Source organism: Chiloscyllium plagiosum, chromosome 10 (genome assembly GCF_004010195.1).
Source record: "Chiloscyllium plagiosum isolate BGI_BamShark_2017 chromosome 10, ASM401019v2, whole genome shotgun sequence".
NCBI lineage: Eukaryota > Metazoa > Chordata > Chondrichthyes > Orectolobiformes > Hemiscylliidae > Chiloscyllium > Chiloscyllium plagiosum.
The window spans coordinates 81,645,944-81,669,272 of NC_057719.1; the positions used below are offsets into that span (position 1 = coordinate 81,645,944).

General features: G+C 41.4%; 1 protein-coding gene across 1 annotated transcript in view; it reads right to left on the reverse strand.

Moving 5' to 3' along the window:
* The window catches only part of ltk (leukocyte receptor tyrosine kinase), a 170,718-nt gene that overhangs the window by 41,907 nt on the left and 105,482 nt on the right, over window positions 1-23,329 (reverse strand). Inside the window, exons 10-11 of the mRNA XM_043698197.1 lie at window positions 16,192-16,344; window positions 15,281-15,391 (exon numbers count right to left, since the gene is read on the reverse strand). Of these exons, the coding sequence (XP_043554132.1) occupies window positions 15,281-15,391; window positions 16,192-16,344 (264 nt within the window). The remainder of the gene's footprint in view (window positions 1-15,280; window positions 15,392-16,191; window positions 16,345-23,329) is intronic.

Here is a 23,329-nt window from a genome sequence, read left to right on the forward strand (position 1 = left end):
CTAAGCAAAGCAGAAGGTGTCCCCGTATTTGATGGAAAGTCCATGCTGAATTATCAAATTTCAAACAGGGCCAAGGTTGAATTGTGATGTAAAGTTACCCCAGTAATTCTGGGTTTCTAAAACGTATTAGGGCTGGCAGGTGCAATTCCTATTCCTGATCAATATCTATGCATGCAAAGTGTATAGAATAGGCTTGAATTGAAACTTGATATTCTTCAAGGTCTGTCATAAACCAGTGCGAGTTGAAACTTTAACAGAGTAGAAAATGGAAGATTAGATTAGATTCCCTATAGTATGAAAACAGGCCCTTCGGCCCAACAAGTCCACACCGACTCTCCAAAGAGTAATCCGCCCAGACCCATTCCCCTATCCTATATTTACCCCTGACTAATGCACCTAACACTATGGGCTTTTTAGTATGGCTAATTCACCTGACCTACACATCTTTGGACTGTGGAAGGAAACCATAGGAAACCCATACAGACACGGGGAGAATGTGCAAACTCCACACAGACAGTCACCCAAGGCTGGAATCAAACCTGGGTCCCTAGTGCTGTGAGGCAGTAGTGCTAACCACTGAGCCACCATGCCACCAAAGAACTACAAGATTCCTTATTCAATCTAGAGGATGAAGCTACAGAATTACCACTTGCTTTCAAGTTGACCCCATGAAAGCTTTTTTTAACCAACCTTTTCAGCTTGACTTTATTTGATGAAGTCCCCTTTCAAAGTGTGAACACATAAGTCAATAAAACCAGGGTTTCATTCTGTGCATATTGATTCTGGCCTGACCAATTACATTCCCATTTTCTCCCGTCCTGAAAGAATCAACTCATTCATTGTTTTTCTACCTGATCTGCCAGAAACCAATGAAAGTGCTTTCCCATTTTTGGATCTCTAAATCTCTCCCCTCTGTGATCAAAGCCAATGGGAATGTTCAGCCTAGCAACAGCAGAAGCTTCTTTCTTGAAGATGCATGGTTCAATAGTTAACAAACACAAACTCAGCCTGTGCTTGTACACTGTTCTAGGCATTCATGATTCCCATCAGAAACAGAAAGATTTTCCTTTACATAAAGAAATAAGGGATCTAATAGCCACTTGAGGCCTCCAGCTGCATTCTGAAAAACTAGGAGGCCACAGGTCCATAGATGCAGCCTGAATGGGACAGCTGCACAACACAACCAACACGCTAATAAGCGATAAAAGATACTTATCTGAATGTGGAGCCAAAAGAAACAGGATACATACTTCCCACTCCTTTCCCAAGTCCACGCCTACATAAGTCCACTTTCCACTCGTCACAGCTTAGTACTGGTACAGAAGCACTTAAATAATTGCACCAGACACAAGGAACATTTTCTCGTGAGCATTTATTTGCTTCTTCTGATAGACATATTTTACACTTGGCATTGCAGGCTTTGCAGAAACCCAAATGCAGATTAAAATCTCAATAGCCAGCTGAATTCAGTTTAAATGTACAAACTGTGGAACCAAAGGTAAAGAAAATTCTCTGATCATGGTTTTACAAATTGGCTGTTGAATTCTGCTGGTGTCATTACCTTGATTCCTGGGTTCCTTCCCATTACATTCATTGACCTGGAAGGTGTGTTTTAGTTGTTTGTCAATGGTGATAATGTCAGAGAAAATTGTGAGTGATGATGCTGGTATGGTCGTGTCACATTCCACATCAATGGCCACCTTGGTGAAGCCATCAGTTGTGGTACTATGGAGACCCAGAAGCCTCAGTTTTAGAACCTGCTCTCAACTGAGTAATCTGACATTCTGAGACATCCCTCCATTTTTGACTAATGTTGTGAGATTATAAATGTTTATTACATCTGAAAAGAGCAGATGTGGAAAAATAGAGTGACAAACGCATTTAAGTTGCACTGAGATGCCTAACATTACTAAACGGCCAATATTCATTCTCTGAGCATGCGTATGAAGAGTGGACATTTTGATGTATCAGAGATCTACTGCTCCAAGTGGAATTAACATATGCACAGACTCATTGAAAAAGAAAACCAAATACTTATGCATCAAAGAGGAAGAGTTTGTAATAAACCTTTTAAGTATGTCTGAACAAAATAAATGTATGTTTATATTCATAACATAGTTGGAAATGGGTACATAAAATCCTCTAATAAAGCTAAAGAAAGGTAAAGTGACCGACACACGTGAAATGTGATCTGCCTTTTAGTTGTTTAGCCTGAACTCAGTTGCTCACAGGCTCTTTATTATCACTCTTGTATACTGCAGGCTGACCTGCTCCACCATGTTTAATCTTCTTCATCATGTTCTTTGGGTTTTAAAATGGCTTAATGAGCTGTAGTTGATCAATTACATAACAGTTTACAAATTCACAATCCCAAAGGCGAGTGACCATTGAGGTACACGATATGGTGAAGACAACATTTCATGATGATAAAGAGTAGCAAAAATAATTGCAAGAGTAAACCTGACAGCAAACAGTAATGGTAATTAAAACAAACATTAAGAAGAATAGATTTTGGTGTTGATTTGTTAATTGATTTTTCACATATGCAAATATGTTATTTTTTCTTTTAGATTTTACTTGCCAGATTTCCAGCTTGAAAGAGGCTATTTGTTCCATTTGGACCATTGACCCTCTACCTCTTTGAAAGAGCTCTCCAACAATTCCTGCTTCCCTGTTCTTCAAGTATATATCAAATTCCTTTTTGACAATTATCAGGTAAACACATGTCAAATTTGGCTCAGTAGTAGCACTGTCCCTTCTTGAGTTAGACATTGTGTGCTCAAATCCCATTTCAAGATTTGAACATACAATTACGATAATAATTTAGTGCAATACTGAGCTATCAAGACCCCAACTATCCATTCTGTGGATGAACAAGATTGCAAGGCTCTTTAACAATCTTTTTGTTCATGACGTGAACTGGAGCAATACAGTGCTTTAGCTTTGGATTATGGTCAACAATTTCAACCTCTCCTTGTTACCAAAGTGGAGTAGCAGGAGCAAATACAGCCTCATTATTGAAGTCCATTAATTACAGTCCCTTGTTACTAAATGGCACAACCTTTCAATTAACACCTAGAAACATGAGCCCTTCTTAACTGCCATAGGACACAATCTATTTATGGCATTCATTAATACTTGCAATCCTGATACACTCTAAATTATAAATTACCTTCATCCACAACAACAACTTGCATTTATTTGTAATTTTAAAGTGGCAAAGCATCCCAAGGTACACCACAGGAATATTATCAACCAAAAGTTAATGCTGAGTCACTTAAATGCATATTAGGATAAATGATGAAAAGCTTGGTCAAAATGCAAAGTATTAAGCAGCACCTTATAGAAGGAGTAGAGAGAGGTGAAGTAACTGAGAGGTTTAAGGAAGGAATTCCAGGGTTCAGAGCCTAAGCAATTGAAGGTATGGCTGAACACTTAAAATCAAGTTGGTAAGGAGGCTAGAATTGCAGTAAGAGACAAAAAAAACTGCAGATGCTGGAATCCAAAATAGGCAGGAGGCTAAAAGAACACAGCAAGCCAGGCAGCTTCAGGAGGTGGAGAAGTCAACATTTCAGATGTAACCCTTCTTCAGGATTGTGGTGGGTGTAGAGGAAACTGCAGATAAAGGGGGTGGCAGGGCAGGGTGGCGAAGTGGGGATAGATGAAGACAGGTCGAAGGTACGACCTGGTTGGTCAACGGGACGAATGAATCGGGTTGGTGGCAGGGAGAATCGAAGGGATGGGGAGGAGCTGGGAAAGGAGACAGGGATGGAGAGGGAGATTATTTGAAATTGGAGAACTCAATATCGGCTCCTGCGGCCTGTCTGAGATGCTCGGTGAACTGTTCCCTAAATTTACATTCATCTCCCTTATGTAGAGAAGACCACATCTGGAGTACCTGATGCAGTAAACTAGGATGGAAGAGAGCAGGTGAACCGGAGATGAAAATGGTGAGGTGAAGAAAGGGGAGGGAGGTGTCTAAGATGGACCAAGTGAATTTGAGGACGGGGTGGAAGTTGTGGGCAAAGTTGATGAACTGCTCCAGTTCAGCCTGGGTGCAAGACCATGGCAAGGGAAGGAATCGTGAAAGATGTAAGTTGAAAATTGAAATAAATGATACAGGTGAGGCTCAGTGTTATCACAATTAATAAATATGGATGGTGAGTTTGGAAAGTGTGGTGGACAAGAAAATATTAAAAGAGAAAGACAGACCTGTAGAACTTATTTGAAAACCTTCACCTAAATGCACGATTAAAATTGATGAGCTGACTGGACAAGTGGAAACAAATGGGTACAACTGGTGGAAATTACTGAAACGTGGTTACAGGAAAATCAGGACTGAGGGATTAAATGTCCATGGGTACTCACGATGGACAGACAAGGTGCAGCAGAAGGTAGAGTTGTTGAAATGTCAGCAAAGGGTTACTGAAAACAAAATCAGGAGAGCTAAAATAACTACAAAAGGAAAGTAGCAGAAAACATAAGCACTGATACCAAGACCTCCTATTAGAACATAAAAAGGAAGAGAATAGTCCAATTAAATTTGGCCCTTTAGAGGACAAAAATGCTGAGGTAATGATGGGAAACTTGAAATGGCAGAGGCACTAAATCAATATTTTGTCTCTGTTTTCACAATGGAAGATAATAATTTCTTCCTAAAAACTGAAGTTACTGCAGAGGAACTTGGTGAAATTACTTTAACTAGAGAGAATGTAAACGGATGGAATTAAAGACAAATAAGTCCCCGAGGCCCGAATGCCTGCACCCAAGGGTATTAAGGTAGGTGGCAGCAGAGAGCACGGATGCATTAGTTACATTATCCAAAATCCCTGGATTCTGGAAAGCGATCAGTGGATTGGAACTATGCTAATGTAACACTCTTACTCAAAAAAGGAGATAGGGAAACATTGGGAATCTATAGATCAGTTAGTTTGATCTCTGTAGTGGGTAAGTTGCTGGAATCAATCATAAAGGAGGAGTTAACTGAACATTTGAAAAAACAAAGCTCAACTCACTAGTGTCAGCACGGGTTCATGAAGGGCAGGTCAAACTTGGCAAACTCGCTGGAGTTCTTAGAGGATGTAACCAGCAAGTGGATAATGGGGATCTGGTGGATGTGGTATATCTAGACTTCCAAAAGACAAAATCAAGAGATTATAAAGTGCCACATAAAAGTCTGATCCAGAAGGTTAGATCCTAGGGGGTTAAGGGTAGAGCATTGACTTGGATAGAGGCTGACTGATAGAAAGCAGAGGATCAGAATAAATTGCTCTTTCCCTGGATGACCAATTATAACTATTGGGCTGCTGCAGGGTTCAGTTCTTGGACCTCAACTATTTACAATCTATATGAATGATCTGCAAGCAAAAACAGAGTGTAACATAGAAAAGTTTGTGGATGATACTAAAATAGGTGGAAAGCAGGTAATGATAAGGAGATAAAGAGTTTACAGATGGATATCGATAGGCTAGGAGAATGGGCCAGAATTTGGCAGATGGGGTTTAATGTGGATAAGCGTGAGGCTTTCTATTTTGGCCAGAAAAACAAAAAGGTAAATTATTATTTAAATAGGAAGCAGATTCTAAGTTCATTAGTACAAAGGGATCGAGACGTGTTTGTGCATGAATCACAGAAAGTGGGTATGCAGGTGCAGCACATAATAAGAAAGGCAAATGGAATCCTGCCATTTATTGTAAAAGGACTGGATTATAAAAGTAAAGAAGTGTCGTTACATTATATAAAGCATTAATGAGACCACACCAGGAGTACTGTGTCCAGCTCTGTCTCCCTACTTGAGGAAGGATGTGGTGGAACTGGGAGTTCGGAGGATGTTCACCAGGTTGATTCAAGGGGTAAAAGGGCTGTCACACCAGGAGTGGTCAAATAGCCTGGGATTGTACTCATTGGAGTTCAGAAGAATGAGGGAGGATCTGACTGGAGGTATATGAAATGCTAAAAAGGATCAAAGGTAGATGTGGAAAAGATGTTCCCCCTTGTGGGGCAGTCCCGAACAAGAGGTCAACTAGACAGAGTGAGAGGAGGTAGGTTCAAAACTGAGATGAGGAGAGACTACTTCTATCAGAGGGTTGTGAATCTGTCGAACTCACTGGCCCTGAGTGCAGTGCAGGTAGATTCAATCAACAGATTCAAAAAAGAAATGGGTATGTTTCTGATGGAAAGCAGGATAAAGGACTGTGGGGAGCAGGCAGTAAAGTGCAGTTGAGACCAGGAGAGATCAGCCACGATCATGTTAAATGACAGAGTGGGTTCGAAGGGCCTAATTGCCTACTTCTGCTCCTAATTCCTATGTTCCTAAGGATAGCGTGCTCCATTCCATCAAAGGCTTCAGGCAGGTTTAGAGTGATGAGAAGGGCTAGTTTACCATAATCAGAAACAAGGACAGACTTTAGCTGTAACACAATTCAACTTGCCTACAATAATGCAACCGCCCAATCCAAGGTACAGAACCTACAGTAAAACCTGCCAGATTGCTGAAGGAACCAGGTACGAATTGCTGGCCCTGATACTCAGAGAGTCATAGAGATATACAGCACAGAAACAGACCTTTGGTCCAACCCGTCCATGCCGACCAGATATTCCAACCCAATCTAGTCCCACCTGCCAGCACCCGGCCCATATCCTTCCAAACTCTTCCAATTCATATACCTATCCAAATGTCTTTTAAATGTTGCATGAGTACACCAGGTTTATAATTGTTACTCAGGTCAAATAGGAGTCAGCCTTCCATGTTCAGACAATTTACTGCGGCCAGTATTGTGCTGGCTCCCAGTGTTCAAGCTATTTGAAGCTGCTTCAATCCAGCTTTGTTCAAAATCTTTGCTTTTAAAGGGTTTGTAAACCAGTTATCTTGTTAAAGTATGAAGGATATCAGTTTGACATGCACCAATTATAACCTGTAGTGGAGCTATGCTAGATACTGAAACAACTCGTATGAGATATTACAAAAGACCACAGAAGCATATTTGTTCTGAATTTGTATGGGATCTATCTTTAAAATTATAAAAGTATACACAAAAATGATACAAAGCTATTTAGATAAATCTGTACCAAATATCATCCACTAATGTGTTAGGATCATGAAGTGAGAAACATTCTATTCCTAAATTATTAGGGAATTTAGAAGGGTATAGGAAAAACAAGTAGTCCATTAACTGGTAGTCGAGAGGGGGCTGCAAAAGAGGCTTGACAACCATTCTCATTATAATGCAATATAGACCCAATCTCCGTCTATCCTTCCCACTGCCTCGGGAAAGCAGCCCACACTCTTTCATTGGGCAGAAGATACAAGTTTGAAAACACATACCAACAGATTCAAGAATAGCTTCTTCCTCCGTGTCATCATATTTATGAACAGGCCTGTCATAGATCTTTCTCTGCACGTTCTCCTTAGCTGTACCATTATATTCTGCATTCTGTTGTATTACTCTGATGTACTTATGTAAGGTATGATGTGCCTGGTTAGCACACAAAACAATACTTTTCACTGTATCTTGGTGCATGTGACAATAATAAATCAAATTGAATCTACAGGCACAAGAGAGGGATGTGGAGATTGTGTTTAATAAATATGTAGATGAGCCTGAGCTGAGCTGTCCTGTAATGTGATCTCAGTAGATACACGTGCTAATACTCTGCTCGGAGTTTAGGAATTATACAGCACAGAGCATGCCACACTGCAGCCTTGTCATCATTAACAGTATTGTTAAAAAAGTAACTTAAAAGTCCGACCTGAGTTATATGAGGATCCAAAGATCCCACTCTAGAACACAGCAGCAATGGTGCAAACTAGGTCTAAGGTAGACTAAGGTGGTTTTCCGGGGAAACTCGAGGTAACACTGGGCAACCATGAGGCAAAGTTCAGAAACCATGAGGCAAAAATCCCAAGAATTCTCTAATGGAAGAGATTGGAAGACTTAACCAAACTCAGAAATAATCCAAAGTGGCCCCATACCCATGCCAGTCCCTAGGTCTTCCATATCCTTTCAATACCATCAAACACCAATACAGTCACCTAGATGGGAGTTATAGAAAATGCATTTACACAGGAAAGAACAGCCTCAGATTTCCAATTCAAGCAGCAATGGCTTCAGATGAGGACTTTCCTATACACAACATCCTTGCTTAGAAAGATATGGATAAAACCTTTGCAAATTTTCAACCAGGTAAAGCGATGATTTTTACTTCAGTCCTCTGAGAAACCTCGTTATTCAACATTCCCACTTCAACCAGTGGTCACGGCACGCAGGGGAATTGCAGTCTCCTTCATTCGTGAAGTAGATAGATTGGCCATTTAGTGTGACTACAGTACATTGAAAGATAAGCTTAGTCGAGAATGAAGAGTGGTTGGAATCTGAGACAACAAATGTTCTGATATTTCACCATCTAAAGAAGGCTTAGCATTGGAGCAGGTGGTCCAGCAGACCAGCAATCTGGGAAAACAGGATGCGATTTCACATTATGTTGAGGTTTAGTCTGAGCCCATCAGTTGGCTAGGCCTCAAACATCCATCTGGCAAATAAGAAACACAACAAAATTGGGGAAAGGGTGGGAACTGCCAGTTTGAAATGCTAGTAGCATTGTGCTGCAAGAAGATAACACAAAACAATAAAATTGCCCAGCAAGGGGGCACTCAATGCTTTCAGTGTTGCACACTTGGTCATTTTTAGCAGTTTTACTGTGTAAGATTAAAAATTAATGGGTCATGTCCAAAACAAAGGAGCTATCAGAAATTGACCAAGAAGAAGAAGACATTGAAGTTACAGACTTTCTTTATCAAGTGGATATCAGCAGATGATGATGAACTAGACAAGGATCATTGGTCACTAATCTTGAAGGTCAAGAAATCTGATGCAGTTTTTTTTCCTTGATCAAGTGTTGCTTTTACTATGCTGCTTAATAGTTTAGAATGATTTTTCACTGTACTTCTTTGACCATCAAAAATCAAGATCAGGATCAGAGAAACTTACAGTAAAAGGACAATTTGAAGCAATACTTCCCTACACTGGTCAACTAATAAAGAAACTTATTGACCTCTCATAGAATCAGAACAAATCCTTGCTACATTGCCAAACGCATCCAACTAGGTATTCCGTCACAGCATGTAAAAGACATTCCATATCTACATTCCACCTTCTGAGGGATTACTTCTGTCTTTTCAAGCCTTCATTTAAAGAGGATTGGACATTGTTTTATGAACATTTCCCACAGTTTTCTTTTCCAGTTGAAGTTCCATACCTGGATGACATTTTCCGAAGAACTTCCTCAGCAGTGTCAAGAGGTTGATCAGCTCAATGATCCTTCTCAGTCATGTCTGAAGTGGCCTGGACTCCTCTCTTCAGAGGTTAGGAGACAGTGAGGTCTACAGATGATGGAGATTAGAGTTGAGAGTGTGTTGCTGGAAAAGCACAGCAGGTCAGGCAGCATCCGAGGAGCAGAAAAATTGATGTTTCAGTCCGGAGCCCTTCATCAGGAATGAGGCTGGGAGCCTGGGGGGTGGAGAGATAACATCGGGTGGCGAGGGAGTGGCGATGGAGGAGGCCCAGGACCTGCATGCCCTCAGCAGAGTGGGAGGGGGAGTTGAAGTGTTCAGCCACAGAGCGGTGGGGTTGATTGGTGCAGGTGTCCTGGAGATGTTCTATGAAGCACTCTGCGAGAAGGCATCCAGTCTCCCCAATGTAGAGGAGACTGCATCGGGAGAAGCTGATTCTTCCCCTTCTTCAATGGTAAGCCAGTTGGTGTGGTCAGCAGTGCGAATGAGAAACACTACACTTGTCTATTGACGTGATGGAGGTTTCAGTGCTTCAGCTTTACAAGGTGGTCACTATAACATATACAACTTCATTACATTGTTCAACGGGACAGGGAATAGAAATCTCTGCAGCAAAACTTCTTCAGCTAGACCGAAGCACGACAGTGATGTTTTGCTTATCTATGAGAGACCATGCGATTCTTCATCATTGTCTACTGTTCCAAGCACACTGCCGGAAGCAACAGTAGTCAGTCTTGAAGCTTCACTCATCTTGTATTTTCATTTAGAACATTTTGTTTTATGTACAAATGGAGTCGCGACAGTCTGGATTGCAAATCTTGCAGTACAGAGGCAATCTGAGATTTGTGTTAATCCTATGCAGTCTATTGCGGGTCTTTTGAAGCAGTAAATCCACATCCAAGTGACTCACCCCTCTCTGCATCCTAAACTTGAGTATATGAAGTAACAGCTGCCAGATGTTCAGGTGCTGCCACTGTAGTTGAAGCTTCACCGCTTGCCAGTCTTTGATTGTCACATCTTCTCCACAAAGTATCATCAAAGAGATAAAACTAGATGATGTCCAGTTAAGTGGAAGTGGGACCCTCTTGACAAATTCTCACCTCTCTTCATCCTGATGTGGCAGCCCACTGGCTGCTTCAGTTCAATGACCTTTGAGATACTGTTACCAACCCAACTCTTCTTGCTTCAGCTGCTGAGAGTACAGGCCAATACCTTCCTACACCATTCCCCATGACCAGATCAGGGAGAATTGGGAGACTCCACAGTAACTGAATCTGTGTCCAACAGACATTGCTGGTGAAGGGATTGGAAATATATTCAGTTAAAGGGAACTACTTTTGGTTAAATGTTTCAGCTGGTATTGTTAAGAAAATGCTTTTATTAATAATGTTGGAAATTGAGGGAATACTTCAAGGAAAGTGGTAGAGATAGGGTTTATTGAAAGTGTAGATGAGTCTCTGAGGTGAAATGTAATGTAACAGACTGATCCCAATGCAGCAATGGTCACGGTGATTCATTTGGGCATTCTGTGGGATTTAATCTTTGCTTACCTGATGTTTAACCGTCAGTTAGAGCTGGATGACCTTTGCTGAAAAGTGGAGAAACCAAGTCAAGTCCTCAAACTGTTTTTATTCTGCTCTGTAACATTTTACTATCAGTAATGGAATATGGAGTAATAACCCAGAGTGAGATTGTTACATGACGAACAAGTAAACATTCCAAGAAACCAAGCAAGCGGACAGTTCCCACTCAAAGCAGCTGCTAATGTGGTCATTTAGGGGTTGTGAAATAACAGAATAATAGGCTGGTGGTGCTGGATGGGGAGAAATTCTCACGTTGTGGAATGAGCAAAATAACTCAAACCATCACAAAATGAGAGGAATGCCTCAGATAACTTTTTTTTTTCCTTTATTCAGTCATGGGATATGGGCATCGTTGGCTAGGCAGCATTTATTAACCATCCCTAATTGCTCAGAGAGCAGTTAAGAGTCAGTCACATTACTGTGGGTCTGGAGTCACATGTAGGCCAGACCAGGTAAGGATGGCAGATTTCTTCCCCTAAAGAACATTCGTGAACTAGGTTAGATTTTCCAACAATCGGCAATGGATTAATGGTCATATTAGAATCTTAATTCTAGATGTTTTGTATTGAATTCAAATTCCACCATCTGCTGTGGCAGGATTCAAACCCAGACCCTCAGAACATTACCTAGGACTCTGGATTAATAATCAAACAATCAGCCATCACCTTTCCTGAGAGGGAGGGTAATTGGAGGGTAATATGTCCAATTTCCTTCATGGTCTTGGTGATTTAGTAACCTTACAATGAAGAAGGAAGACTTGCTCTTATACACCATATTTTACAGCCTCAGGATATTCTAACTATTTTACTACTAATGAAAAGCTTTTAAAGTGAAGTCGACTGTTGTCATGCAGGGAGGTCCTCATGCATGCATCTGTCCATCCATTGCTGGCAGGTGACTGGCCAACACAGAGAATGTCAGAGAGAAGCTGATTCACCTGACTACACCCTCAGAAGGTCAGTAGGTTCACAAATACTAAGCTATACAGTTGCTGGAGCCAAATCAGAAATATACTAAATCCAATGCTCAGCTCTGATGACTGCGAATTATAGCCTGGGCCAAACATAGCACCTGATACTGATAAAGTGGTACAAACACACTCTTTTTGGGAATAGTGCAGGGTACGAGTAATTTATGTCTCTGCTCACTTAAAAATATCACTCAGAAATTCAGAATCTGTGGATTGTGTCAGGATTTTGAGTTAAGTGGGATACAGTTGCAGATAATCTACAGCACAACTATCTACAGAACTGATATTGATACAAATTATGATAAAATATCTACCAGCAAATATTCATATAGAATCAAATAAATAAGCATATAATTCAGGATTGTTGGTCATTCATCTGCTCTATGATAAATAAGACACAGTTTCCTTATAGCTCAGTAAGTGTCATTGAACCATGCAAATCAGACAAATTCCACATTCCATCCTTGGTCTGTGCTGATCTAGCACATGGCTTTGGGCAGTGAAGTTGCTACATTGGGAGGGTAAATATAGCAACTGTCCCTACTCCAGTTTACCATTCAGAAACCATTAGAGATTGTGGGCATGGACAACGAGTAAAGGTACTTGGGACCCAGGTGTCAAAAAGCTGGTCAGAACTTGCTTTCAAGGCTGTTATATAAGTAATGGCCACTTAACTGATGGGCTTTCACCAATGAGGAGCCAACATGGGCAGCAGAGCAGAGATAACATTTGCTTGAAAGCGAAGAATCAGATTAAAATTACAGAAAAATAAACTCAAGCTAAAGGAACTATGACAATGATTTTATCTATCCAATTAATACTGATATGGAATAAAAGTATTGATATGTATTAAAGGCACATTTAAGAGACTGGTAACAAAAATTGTATATTGGTTAAGGAATTGGTTAGAAAGTAGCAGATAGGGCAGGTTTAATGGTTTAATGTAAACTGTTTGGCAGAATGTGAATTATGGTGTCCATCAGGATCTGTACTAGTACCACAGCTTTATAAACAATTTGAATGAAGGGTCTTAATTCGCCGATGATGCCAAGGCCAGATTTTTACCATGATGGAGACTCTTGCCACAGTGGAAAAAAGTGGCAGAAGACATTGGAAATCCTTAGTCCTGGACCCCAGCAATTCCCATTTTTGGAGGGATGGGCCGTGGTTGAGGCATGTGTCGTTCATGGAAGCAGCTGAGCATTTATGGATGAGGACTGGAGGAATGTATTATGTTTTATTCCATTAGTTTAATCACTGGCCTGGGTTCTAGAGCCCTGAGGCAGGTTTGCCTGTCCTGGGGAAACTAGCAACCTCCTCCACCCGACCCAACTCCCAACCTACCCCGACACCCACCATGGGCAGAAAAAGGGAAGCTGGGGTGGCATTTTCCAAGGCTGGGATCAGTCTAAGGTAGATGATGCCATAGACACGACAGATGGGAGCAAAATTTGGCAAAGTGGTAATGAGTGGACAAAAATATGGCAAATGGAGTTCAAGTGACCTTCCACTTGAATTAAAGAAAGATAAATCACAGCATTTGTTTTTCTAAAAGAGAAGAGGCTAGAAAAGAGGGGCAGAGAGATTTAGGAGTCCAGTTCAGTAATCTCCAAAACTTGTTAACAGCTACATAAGTAAACCATAAAGGCTAATGAAATTTTAACTTCCTCAAAGAGAACTGGAACACAAATGTATTGGAAGTGACACTACAACTGTTCAGAGTTCTTGTTAGACCATACCTGGATGATTGTGTTCAGCACTGGACCTCCTAGGAATAGGTCTTGGAGTGTGTGCAGAGCAGATACATCAAAAGGTTACAGAAACCAAAAAAAGGTTAAATTATGAGTGCATGTTCATAAGTGAAGCTTAATTTCCCTTGGATTTAGAAGATTAAAGATCATATAATTCAGGTATTTTATAACTTACAAAATACTAAAGGAATAAACAGGTGCAGGAAAAATGTTTCCACTGGTTGCAGAGTCTAGAACCAGCAGACACAACTTATAAATATTCACTAAGTTCCGAGGTGAAGTTTTTTTTTCAATTCAGAGGGCTGTGAACCTTTGGAATTCTCTACTACAGATGGTTGTGGAAGCTCAGTCTTTGAGTATGCTAAAGGCAGAGATTGGCATACCAGGTTATGATAATGGATGGGTAAAAGGCAATGAGGTGTTCCATCAGCCATGGTCATAGAATGGTAGGGCAGGCTTAATGGGCTGAATGGCCTACTCCTGTTCATGTTCCTCACAAAGTCCAGTATCACACAGTCTAACAATAAAACGTGTATGGAAAGACATTACTGAAAATTACTTTAAAATAATTCAAGAAATTATAATCAGCAGATATAAACTGAAAGTAAGTTGGAAACCAAGACGAAAGGTAGTTTGGCTCAAACAGAGCTAAGTACTTGGAATAATTTCAACAATGAGGTAAAATAGGCAAACTCCTTGTGATATCTGATATGCAGGTGGATAATATGAGTGATATAGAGAATTGGAGGAATGAGATTTGATTGATATTTTCTTGTTATCTTACCCTGAGGTAGCTCCAGGATTCTAACTTTCACCATGTCATGTTCATGCATCAACTCTGTTCTTGCTGGCCCACATTGGCTTCTGATTCATCAATGCCTCAGATTTAACATTCTCCTCCTCTTGTTCGGATTCCTTGATCTTCCTTATCTTAGTAACTTCTTTCAAACATTACAATCTCCAAGATCTTGGGGCTTCGTCAATTGCTTCCCCAATATTCGTTACTCTGCCATTACTGGCTGTTCCTTCAGATTCCTTAGCCCTAAATATGGGAAGTCCCATCTTAATCATCTCCACCTCTTTACAGATCTTTCTTTCTTTAAGTATGCCCGTAAAAACAACTCTCTCTTACAACTCTTTGTTCAACCTTTTGGCTACCTGTTTTATTATATCCTTCTTTGGCTTAGCTCTTCTCTGACAACACTCCAGTGAAGAACCTTGGGATATTTTGCTCTGTAAAAAGTGCAATATAAATGCAAGTTGTCCTATTATCTCATGAGTTGATATTCCATGAACTTTGAAATATGTACACTAGATCATCCCAAATTCAACATCTGGGTGACTAGTATCAATCTGGTATAGATTGGGAATAGACTAAGCTAAGCATGTTATTTTTCCAAAGAACATAAATGGAATTAAAGATATAGCCATATGATGCCTATAATTACACTATTATCTCTCGTGTTGCTAACTTTCTTCCCTAGGCTGTTTCAGATGTGGATGGACAGGAGAAAGTGAAGCTAGTGGTTATACGTTTTCAATGATGCATTCATGAACATAATGGCATTATTGGAGGAAGCAACTATCAATAACACTGTAAAACCAAAAGTAAAATTCTGAGCTCATAGCTTGTGAAATGTTGGTTGAGAAGGGAGGTGTGCAGTACAAAGTTTAATGAAATTCTTACTGAGAGCAAGTCCAGCACAGGTTAGAACTACACCAGTAACAATGGTGGACGTAACCACGACAATTATGAGGGAGAAAGGAAGATGGCTTTCTTGAATGGCACTTCCAGGAACTGTGGATAAATAGGGAGATAAAAGAAGCACTCATTAAGCCTTTCATTCACATGCAAGTACATTTTCATTATCAATATTCAATCATAATTGAAAAAACAATTGTTCTGAAAGCCACTGTGGCTCATTTTTAAAAGAGTGGCAGATATTATAAGTCACAAGGACAATGTCCAAGTACAGTCGGCCTATTTCCATCAGCACTCTTTGAAACACACTGTATTCCCACCAGTACCAGAGATTTATTGCTGATTGTTGTTGATAATATATCCATATATCAATTGCATCTGGATTGTACCTACATTCAGAAAGCTGGCTTTTTATTATTCACTGACTTTTTATTATCCACACCAACAAAACAAAATATAGTCAGACAATACAGAAAAAGAACTGCCTGTGAATAATAGAGCCTCATTCATTTTAATTAGTTATATTCATTAAAAACAAGGTGAAACCCCCTATCATTACACTAACATGACAGAAGCAACCAATGGAGATTCAAACATCATCACATTTATATTACAGAAACCAGCATTCATTAGACAGCTCAGGGACAAACCTCTATCATACAGATAGTTCAGAGACAAGCATCCATTACATACAGTACAGGGACAAACCTCCATTACACACAGGTCATAAACATCCATTACACAGACAGTGCTGAGACAAATCTCTATTATACAAACAATACACAAACAATCATCCTTTATACAAAAGCTAAATGTCATTACCAGAGGTACCACCGATCATGCTGATAACATAGAGACAACCAACACTTTACTAAGTTCTTGAAATTTGTTCTTACCTGTACAGGTAACATTATCTTTGGCTAAAACTTTCCCACCGAGGCACAGACATACTATCTTCTTGGACTCTTGGTCCCGTTCACAGTTGTCTGATTCACAATGGCTGCAGTTGATATGGATCCGAATTTCAGCTTCCCCGTGACTTTCCATGGCTGTGAACAGAGTGTAAAGCAATTTAATCAGAGGCCGTTTGCAGAAAATTTCACTGAAAATCCATATTGTGAACTCAAGTCAGCTAGAGAGCCAGCTTTTGTTGAATGGTTTTGAGCTTTTGTTCTGACAATCCAAAAGTGAGGCCTCCTTCTTACTGCTTTCACACAGACTGTACTTGCTTCTTGTTAAATAGCCTCTCTTTTCTTGCTACAACTGAAAATCACCTTTCCTTTAATTTGCAAAGATCACAAACTTTTACACACAGGCGAAAGCATGCCATTTGGCCTACCATGCCTATGTCAGGTCTTTTGTAAAACTTCCCACTCTTGCTTCATTGCCCTGCAATGCTTACCCTTCAAAAGTTTACCAATTTCATTTTGAAAATTAGGGCAGGCTTTGTTCTGTGTTGGGATTAAAACAGGTATTTCTTGAACAATGGTGATTTTCCCTTAAGTCATAGATTCATACAGCACAGAAACAGACCCTTTGGTCCAACCAGTCTATGTCAACCATAATTCCAAATTAATCTAGTCCCACCCACTTGCGATTGGCTCATATCCCTCCAAACCTTTCCTTTTCATGTACTTATCCAAATGTCTTTTAAAAGTTGTAACTGTAACCATATTCACCACTTCCTCTGGAAGTTCATTCCACCCACAAACTCCGTGTAAAACAGTTGTGCCACGTGCATTTTTAAAATCTTCCTCCTGTCACTTTAAAAATATGCCCCCTCGTCTTGAAATCCCCCACCCTAGGGAAAAGACACCTTCCATTCACCTTGTCTATACCCCTCATGATTTTATAAACCTCTATAAGGACCCCCTCCAGTGAAAAAAAGTTCCAGCCTAATCAGCCTCTCCTTTTATCTCAGACCCTCCATTCCTGACAACATCCTGGTAAATCTTTTCTGAACCATCACCAGTTTAATGATATCCTTTCTATATCGGGGCACCCAGAACTGGACACAGTGCTCTAGAAGTGGCTAATTCTTGGCCAGAGGCAGGCTTGCTGACCATTTAAAGATGGTAAGCATGCTCACAAAGCCGAAGGGGCAACAGGAAACCCCCATCAATACTGCAACTCAAGTAATAGACAGATAAGATCACACCTTCCTGTCAAGGCACTGGGCTGGGTCATGTCAACTCCGGAGGTCTATTAAAATGGCAGATCGGTCTCTGCTCTGGATGTATGTATACCCATTCCCACATCTGAATTTGCTGAATTTAAACAGACACCATTTTTGTTCAACCAACACTAACAAAACAACCACAGCCACCACCCATTGGAAAAACAGCTCATTGGAAAAACAGAAGATAGGAGCAGGAGGAGGCCACTCGTCCCCTCAAGCCTGATCTGCCATTCATCACGATCATTGCTGATTGTCCAACTCAGGAGTGTAACCCTGCTTTCTCCACATAATCTTTGATCCCAAATGCCCAAGTGCTATATCTAGCCACCTCCTAAATACATTCAATGTTGTGGCATCAAGTACTTTCTATGGTAATGAATTCCACAGGCTCACCACTCTGTGCGAAGAAATGTCTCCTCATCTCCGTCCTAAATGCTCCACCCTGAATCTTGAGACTGTGACGCCTGGTTCTGGTCACACCCATCATTGGGAACATCTTCCCTGTATCTACTTTGTCTAGTCCAGTTAGAATTTTAAAAGTCTCTGTGAGATCCCCCCTCATTTGTCTGAACTCCAGTGAAAATAATCCTAACCTAGTCAATCTCTCCTCATATGTCAATCTTGCCATCCTCTGACTCAGTCTGGTAAACCTTTGCTGAACTCCCTCAAGAGCAGGAGCACCCTTCCTCAGCAAAGGAGACCAAAACTGCACACAATATTCCAGGTGTGCTCTCACCAAGGCCCCAACTAACTGCAACAACACACCCCTGCTCCTGTACTCAAAAGCTCTTGCAATGAAAGGCCAACAAATCATTTGCCTTCTTTACCATCTGCTGCACCTACATGCTTATCTTTAGCGATTGGTACACTCCCCTCTCCCAATTTACAGCCATTCAGCTAGTAATCTACACTCTTATTTTTGTTTTCAAAGTGAATATCCTCACATTATCTGAATCACACTGCATTGGCCATTAATTTGCCCATTCACTCAACCTGTCTGTCCAGATCATCCTGAAGGATTTCTACATGCTCCCATCCAAGCTGGTATCATCTGCAAACTTTGAGATGTTACATTTCATTCTCTTATCCAAATCAATTAAGATGGGTTTACCAGGATAGTCCTCATAATGGATTTTGGGTACAAGTAAAAATTGGGGGTTATAAGGGGAAAAGCTGTGGACAGAAGATCTCCAGAGGAGATGAGGTCAGTGACAGTCGTTGAAACAAAGCATTGACTTTCAGGGCTGGGGTCATGGTCCGGGGGAGGGAGGATGAAATGTCTGAGATTTGGCCCTCTGTCCCTGGATGTGAGGGGTCAGTAAGCCAGCCAACAACAGGCACACCCCTGTCAGCCTGTTTGATAACAATGTTTGAATGAGACCAGAGGGAACAGAGCGCAGCAAGTTCAGAGAGAAAAAGATAGCTTACAGTAAGTGGGGGAACAACAAAGTTAAGACAGCCGAGATCACACAACCAGTTCTTAATGAAAAGATCAAGAACAGGCAAGAGGCCAGAGGAATAGGTACAAATGGAGAAAGAAAATTGGAGGCCTGTGAAAGAGTCTACTAGTTAAGGGAGGACTCCTTATTAAAGGAATAAATATGGAGGCAAAGGCAACTGAACAAGAGCTCAAAATTGTGCTCAGCTTGAAATTCTTTGAAGTGGGGGTGAGTGTGGCAGAAATAAATAAAACTGATTGGACAGGATAGTCAGTGTTGGAAAGAGGAAGAGCAGAGCATATTGTGAATACACAGCAAGAGGTGAGATAAGAAGAGGAGATGGCGGTCAAAGAGAAGAGAAGGGGAAGTAAGATTTAGAAGGATATTCCAGGTATTGGAACCTGTGTTCCCTAACATTTGAAAGGAAATTTTTATTTTCCTGAATAGTTTCATATGAGATTAAGGACCAGAACAACTACAAGATAAAGTGAACCAGTGTTGCCAGAGGCAGAGGTGGAAAGTGCATATGTGATGATGCATGGTATTCAATGTGAATCTTAGGCTATAGGAAGAACAATTGACTCTGTGTTCAGGTGAATGGTGAAACAATCCTGGAGAGACTGACACCAAAAATCCTGGATGGATTTGAAACATTAGGGATAGAACTGCACTTGGATCCCATATGGAATAAGCCAGAACTGGTGAACACCACTGAGGCACGAGATGTGGCTGCAAAAATGAGTTTCAGTAGTCACCTATTGAACATCAGCACAGAATTACATTTAAAAATTTTCATTTCGGTCATTTAGTGCCTTTCTCAATTTTGTATTTCGTATTAATTGAGACCTTTGGTGACAGTGTTGGGATGGGGAGGTGGTGTAGGTTTGGAGATCTGAAGTCCATGTGAAACATATCAGGTGATCAATTTGTGAGACTTGTGGTTCTGGAATCAGGAATTATTGACAAGTACTTTTAAATGGTCTTGTCAACTTTGATGTAAAAATTAGATGCTTTAGGATAGGTCAATTGTGATTAATTAGATGATGTGATTGATCATAGGACTCATCCTTTAAAGGCAAGTGACCATTAAATTGACCAGCAGAAATACAGACACCTATTTCAGCTGGAATTTCATTGGCTCTGGCAGGTAATTTTATTAACTCTATGAGGAGCAATATTTATAAGTGGAATTTTAATGCATGATCGTTGATTTTATTTCATGGACGTTTTCAGTATTATTCGAAGGCTTTGAAGTTCTGCGTTTTAATTTGGTCCCTGAGTCTTCTAACCCTTTCCTCAGAATATTATTTATAGCTCTGCATACTTTGACTATTGCATACAATATTTACACTCACTTACTCTCAGCGATCTGAACCCCCCACATACTAAACCTGGGTGGCCTCTGCACTTTCTACTCACTCACTCAGGACACCCTTCCCTCACCTACACCAGCACCAACAACTGTGCCAGCCATCTTTTTCTCACTCAATCCTTTCCTTTGTCTCAATCCAGTACAGAAAGTAAAGAGTCAAAGACTGTGGTGCTGGGAAAGCACAGCCGGTCAGGCAGCATCTGAGGAGCAGGAGAGTCGATATTTCAGGCAAAAGCCTAAATCAGGAATGAGGGTTGTGGACCAAGAGGGCTGAGAGATAAATGGGAGGGGGGATGGGGTTGGGGAGAAGGTAGCTGGGAATGCGTTAGGTGGGGATGAAAGTGATAGGTCAGAGAGGAGAGTGGAGCAGATAGGTGGGAAGAAAAATGGACAGGTAGGACTGTTCAAGAGTGTCAGTGCCAAGTTGGGAGGTTGGGACTGGGATAAGGTGGAGGGGAAGGGAAATGGGAAAACTGGTGAAATCCACATTGATCCCATATGGTTGAAGTATCCCAAGACGGAAGATGAGGCATCCTTTCTCCAAGCATCAGGTGGTTAGAGTTTGGCAATGGAGGAGGCCCAGGACCTGCATATCCTTGGCAGCGTGGGAGGGGGAGTTCAAGTGTTCAGATACAGGGCGACGGTGTTGTTTGGTTCGGATGTCCCAGAGAAAAGATCCTGAGAAGACTATCTTTGTGCCCAACTGACAGTGCCCACTCAATTGGATGATGCTCTTGACTAACCATACACCATTCCTGACTGATGGCAACATCCCAATCCGCATTAAGACAAGGCCATTGGGTTGATGTATGTGCAGTGAGTTTATTGAGTAGACCACTGGTCTTTCCTATTGGCGTGACAATGAGATAATGCCTGACAGCAAATTGTCCGTTTCCTTGACTGATGGATGCTAACAACCAGGTACAGCATCCTAGTTTTGTGGCTGTGCTGAACACCAAGGCAAGACAGTACTGTGAACCTTTACGTTCTGGCATGGTGTGGTGGTAGGGGGAACAAAGCACAAAATGGCAGGATGGAGATGCTGTGTACATCATAACAGGTGCAAAATGAGAGAGCGCAAGGAGATGGAGTGAGAAGCCCTGAGAAGCTTCTATGTCCAATTCAGTGAGCTGGGTGCTCACCCTGTGTACACAATATACCAGAAATAGCACTGCAATGAGGTGAGATGCTGGTGTGCTCCAAAGTGCAGCACTGAGTGCAGAAACAAGCTGTAAGATGTTAGTGCTGAGTGTCCAAGGATTAGGTCAGGAGGTCTTCATGTTGGGAATTCTTGGCATCTTGATCTGTCTGGCAGGTGGGAGAACAAGATAGTGCATATTCATGAGGCAAGATTAGGCAATGCAAGGGTGATAATGAGCAATAATCCTCATTAAAAGGCTTCTCATCATTAACTCATGAGAATGTCATCTCAGTGTCCACGTCATGGTTAGGAAAAAGAGACTTGTCAGTTCCAATGTTGAGAAAGGCCTCGCTTGACAAGTCACATGATTCTCCCAAATTTCTTGTCATAGGCCACGACGTTCAGGACTGGGAAAGATTCCACCTGATGCATTTAACCTGAACCCTAGCCAAAGTTCAAAGTCTATGACTGTTCCAGAGTAAAGAATCCATGCAACTCTCCTACAATCTGATGCCCTGCAATGGTCTGCAGCAGTCAGATTTCAACTTAGCAACCCTGAACTTAAATTACTCAAACAGTAGATGCATACCGCAAATAGATCGATCAGAATGGCACTGAATTCTGCAAGCTCTCATGTTTTGTTCACAAGATGGCGGACGAGTAGGGGGTGCTGACCTCATTCACTCCCATCGGCTTTCTATCTCTTTGCTTTTGCTCTATTTCTTCTTTTTCCTTCTCTTTAAAGCCTGGAAAGTGGTGGGTGTAAGAGGAGGCCTCCAGCGGCAGCAGCAGCAACAGCAGGATGAGTCAGGCACAGCTCCATGCCAGCCCAGGATCTCCTGGTGAGCAAGGAACAGGTTACAGGCTGACTCCCTGGCCCAGACCTTCAGGCCAGGCAGAGGCTCCAGGTCTGCAGCTAGGCCCAGGTACCAGAAGGAAGAAAGTAGCGGTCTTGGCCCAGTGTGTTGGTGTTTTCCTGGTGTAGTGGTCTTATCCCCACGTGGAGGACTTCTTCGTCATCCCTGTCTAGGTATTTCAGGAGTGGTTGTCTTGGCCCAGACTGGCAGTCTTCTTCAGTGGACACTTCTGGTCTAGTATCCAGTGGCCCTAAATGGGGCAGAGGCGGGTCTCATCCCAGCCACATCTTCAGGGTATTCCAATGTCCCTGAATCAGCTTTCCCTGAGCCCAGGAGCTGTTAACTGAACTGGGATAAACTTTGTCGTAATTTAACTTTTTTTTAATTATTATGTATGACTTCTATCATTGATGTAGGCACCCTGTTGGGGCGACTTATAAAATTTACCACTGTGTTTTTCATATAAAAGTAAGTGACAAAAATTTTTTATTCTATTCTATGCTGCATTCACAGCACATCATCATCCCTGTCATGGCTGTCCAATCCTTTCTATTTTTGATTACATTACAGAATTGGAACTAGTTAACTGTCCTCGTAAGTTGCAACCTTTTAGTTTTCAGATGAAAGAACACACACTAGCTAACAGACGGAATGTGAAAGAGGAAACTGCAGCTCCTCCTGCATTCTCTATATCAAATTTCCAGTTCCACCAAACTTTCCCATCTCCACCGCCAACTGCAATTGTATGGGGTTAGCTCAGTCACAGGCAATGGAAGTCTGTGTTGTGCCTCTGTCACAGTGACCACCTGACCTAGAATAGAGAGCTGATTTGAGGAAAGCCCTTCAATTTCATCAGCCCCGTTTACTTCCTCTCTCTCTCACCACTGACCTGTGCCTCCCTGCCAGCCAAATGTGGGTGAGCGCTTGACCGTATTTTTGTTTTACTCATTCGAGGGATTTGCGTTTCTCTGGCTGGGCCTTTACAGCACATTTTCCCTGTCGCCCTAATTTTAATGTTGTGGTCAACTATCCAGGTGGACATTTGG